This window comes from Penaeus chinensis, chromosome 10 (assembly GCF_019202785.1).
Source record: "Penaeus chinensis breed Huanghai No. 1 chromosome 10, ASM1920278v2, whole genome shotgun sequence".
In the NCBI taxonomy this organism is placed as follows: domain Eukaryota; kingdom Metazoa; phylum Arthropoda; class Malacostraca; order Decapoda; family Penaeidae; genus Penaeus; species Penaeus chinensis.
Genome location: NC_061828.1, coordinates 8687564 through 8690063, shown reverse-complemented (window position 1 = coordinate 8690063; position 2500 = coordinate 8687564). Strand labels below are relative to the sequence as shown.

Here is a 2500-nt window from a genome sequence, read left to right as displayed (position 1 = left end):
ATGCTTATAAAAGGTTATAGAGGTTAAAGAAGAACTTTACATGTAACAAAGGAAAACATTGTTTATCACTACGTTTTTAATTCTGTCTGTGAAGATGATGCTATCTAGAAACCTTATTTAGTTTAGTGTTATTTATGTGACTATACAAAAAACATTCTTAGCAAATCAGCACCTTGTGAAGATATTGTCATTCCGTCATGTCATCATGGCTGCCTCTGAAGGGCATTATTCTTCACTTCCTCCACTTCACGGACAGAAACGTTTCATGAGTTTAGTGTAAGGTAGAAACAAGTTTGCATAAATGCCTTATACACGAACAAGGTACAGAGTCACAGCGGACATAGGAACATAAAAAGAATCTCCATATGTCTATGGCAGAAATAGTTATACATAGGCCGCTGGACTCTTTTTAACACTGTACACATAACAGACACGCTACCAACATTGAAATGGAAAGGAAAAATACAACAGGCCAGTTTCGACTGATTTCTATTGGTTAAGACCATGGCAAGGAGTATAAAAAATACAGGGATGCTATTCATGCCTGTAACACATTTTTTTTCAATAGAAAATAAAACTAATCATCTCCTGACCCTCTTCTTAAATTAATAACTTTGAATCTCCAATATTCTGTAAATTTACACCGAAACCCCAAGGTCCTAAGATTTCGTCATGAATCCCCTTGTGGTAAAAGGTATCAGTCAAAGCCAGGGGAGTGACAGGGGAGAAGGGATCATAGAAACGGATAAAAAAGATAAAGGAGGATGGAAGAGAAGGGCGTAGGAGTGTATAAATAAGACAAGTGATAAAGACACGTCTTTGAGCACCCCGGACACACGCCAGACTAGGAAAGCATCCGTCCTTCATACGGCAGGCATAGAAGAACGGCGCTTTCTCGATTTATTATTTTTTCACCTTACTCCATAACGTTAGCATTAGCAAGGCATTAGTGTTATTCCTTAGCCACAGTGAGACTGACACGGTGCCGAGATAGATGATCCATCTAAATATGCATTTATCTTTTTCTTTACTAATTCGTGTGTAATTTCATGTCATGATTTGACCCCCTAAAGTTTGATGCAGTTCACTGTGGCTGTATGGTCATTGTTTAAAGTGCTTTTTTGTTTTCGTTTGCTGGCACTGTGAGACCGAATGGGCAGTGAGAGTTCCAGGTCAACTTTTACTGCCCAGTTCGAGTGTGCACATGCTAAGCTATCACATTGTTTAGGAAATCGCTTGTTATTGAGCACTGAAAACATCACAACATTGCATCTAGATTTCCCCTTGGCTGACAGTATATCTCTTCTTTTCTTCTATGGCCAAAATTACGTATGTAATGAATTTCATCACATTTATAGTTTCCTCATCTTTGTTTCTTCGTGCTCATTTCCATTAGCATGATTAGTGAAAACGAGGTTTCCTTAGATCCTTCAGGTCGCGTGAACATGAATATAGTGTTACTTCACATCCATTATAAGTCGCTCCTGTCCTCCATCCCCCACAGCTATATAACACAACCACCTAAGTCGCAGCAAGCTGATATGCTTTGATATCTTCAGAAAAAAAGCAATAACGATCGTATGCAAACCTAAAAAAAAAAACCCTAAAAAAAGACAACTTTTAAATTTCATTCAGAGATAGATCTAAGTGGGCGGACGTAATCACGCGGCCTTCTGGTGTGGGCTCTTGAAGCAGAAAATGAGGAAGAACGTGTACATGATGAACGCGAAGGTGATGGCTCCAGTGGCGTACATGAAGAGGTTCAACTCCGGGTGCTTGAATCTGTTCTTCTGCAGCCAATCCAGCACCTCGTCCTCCACCATTAGGTCTCCTGCGATGGGCGAGGCAGAAGGCGAGGTCATTTCACGGGAATAATAGTGATGATTAAGAGTGTTGGTAAAGATCGTGGTGGTGATAGTGATGGCGGTGATAATAAAAATGAGGGTGAATTTCATAATGATAATCATGACAATAGTAACATTGATGGTGCAGATAATCTCCATAATTACAGCAATGATATACACGATAACATAGAGAGTTTATCTATGATGATAAACATTGAAAATAACGATGATGCCAGTGAAGATGTTCATGATAGTGTAAGAATAATACTCCATGATGGTAACAACAGTGAAGATGCTGTGGATAATGTTAAAAAAATCATGATGGTCAGTAACGACAAGAATATACAGGCAACTCCTTGCTCTCTCCTTTACTTATTCTACTAATCCCATTATTCACCATTCATCACCATTTATATCCACCCACCTCTGTAGATGCTCGGGAACCTTCTTCTGAAGTAGACCAGGGCGGGGAGCTTCTGAATACCGTACTTCTTGGCGTAGCGCGTGTCCCTGATCTTGACGAAGGTGATGTCCAGGTCGTCGGTGTCGTCGTCGATCTTCTCCAACTCCTCGAGGACCTCTTCGCACTTGGGGTTGTCCTCGTCTGGCAGAGGAGAGCGTGGGGTGAGTCAGGTGGGGCTACGGCCGGGTCTCGG

The 2500-nt window shown here is 40.9% G+C and overlaps 1 protein-coding gene across 8 annotated transcripts in view; it reads right to left on the bottom strand.

Annotated features, from left to right (window-relative positions):
- LOC125029447 overlaps positions 1-2500 on the bottom strand; it is an 86790-nt gene that overhangs the window by 745 nt on the left and 83545 nt on the right. For all 8 annotated transcript variants that reach the window (XM_047619324.1, XM_047619323.1, XM_047619325.1 and 5 more), the window contains 2 exons: positions 2269-2448; positions 1-1831 (listed from right to left, as the gene is read on the bottom strand). The exon at positions 1-1831 is cut by the window's left edge and continues 745 nt beyond it. In XM_047619324.1, coding sequence (XP_047475280.1) covers positions 1662-1831; positions 2269-2448 — 350 coding nt within the window. In that variant the 3' untranslated portion in view covers positions 1-1661. The remainder of the gene's footprint in view (positions 1832-2268; positions 2449-2500) is intronic.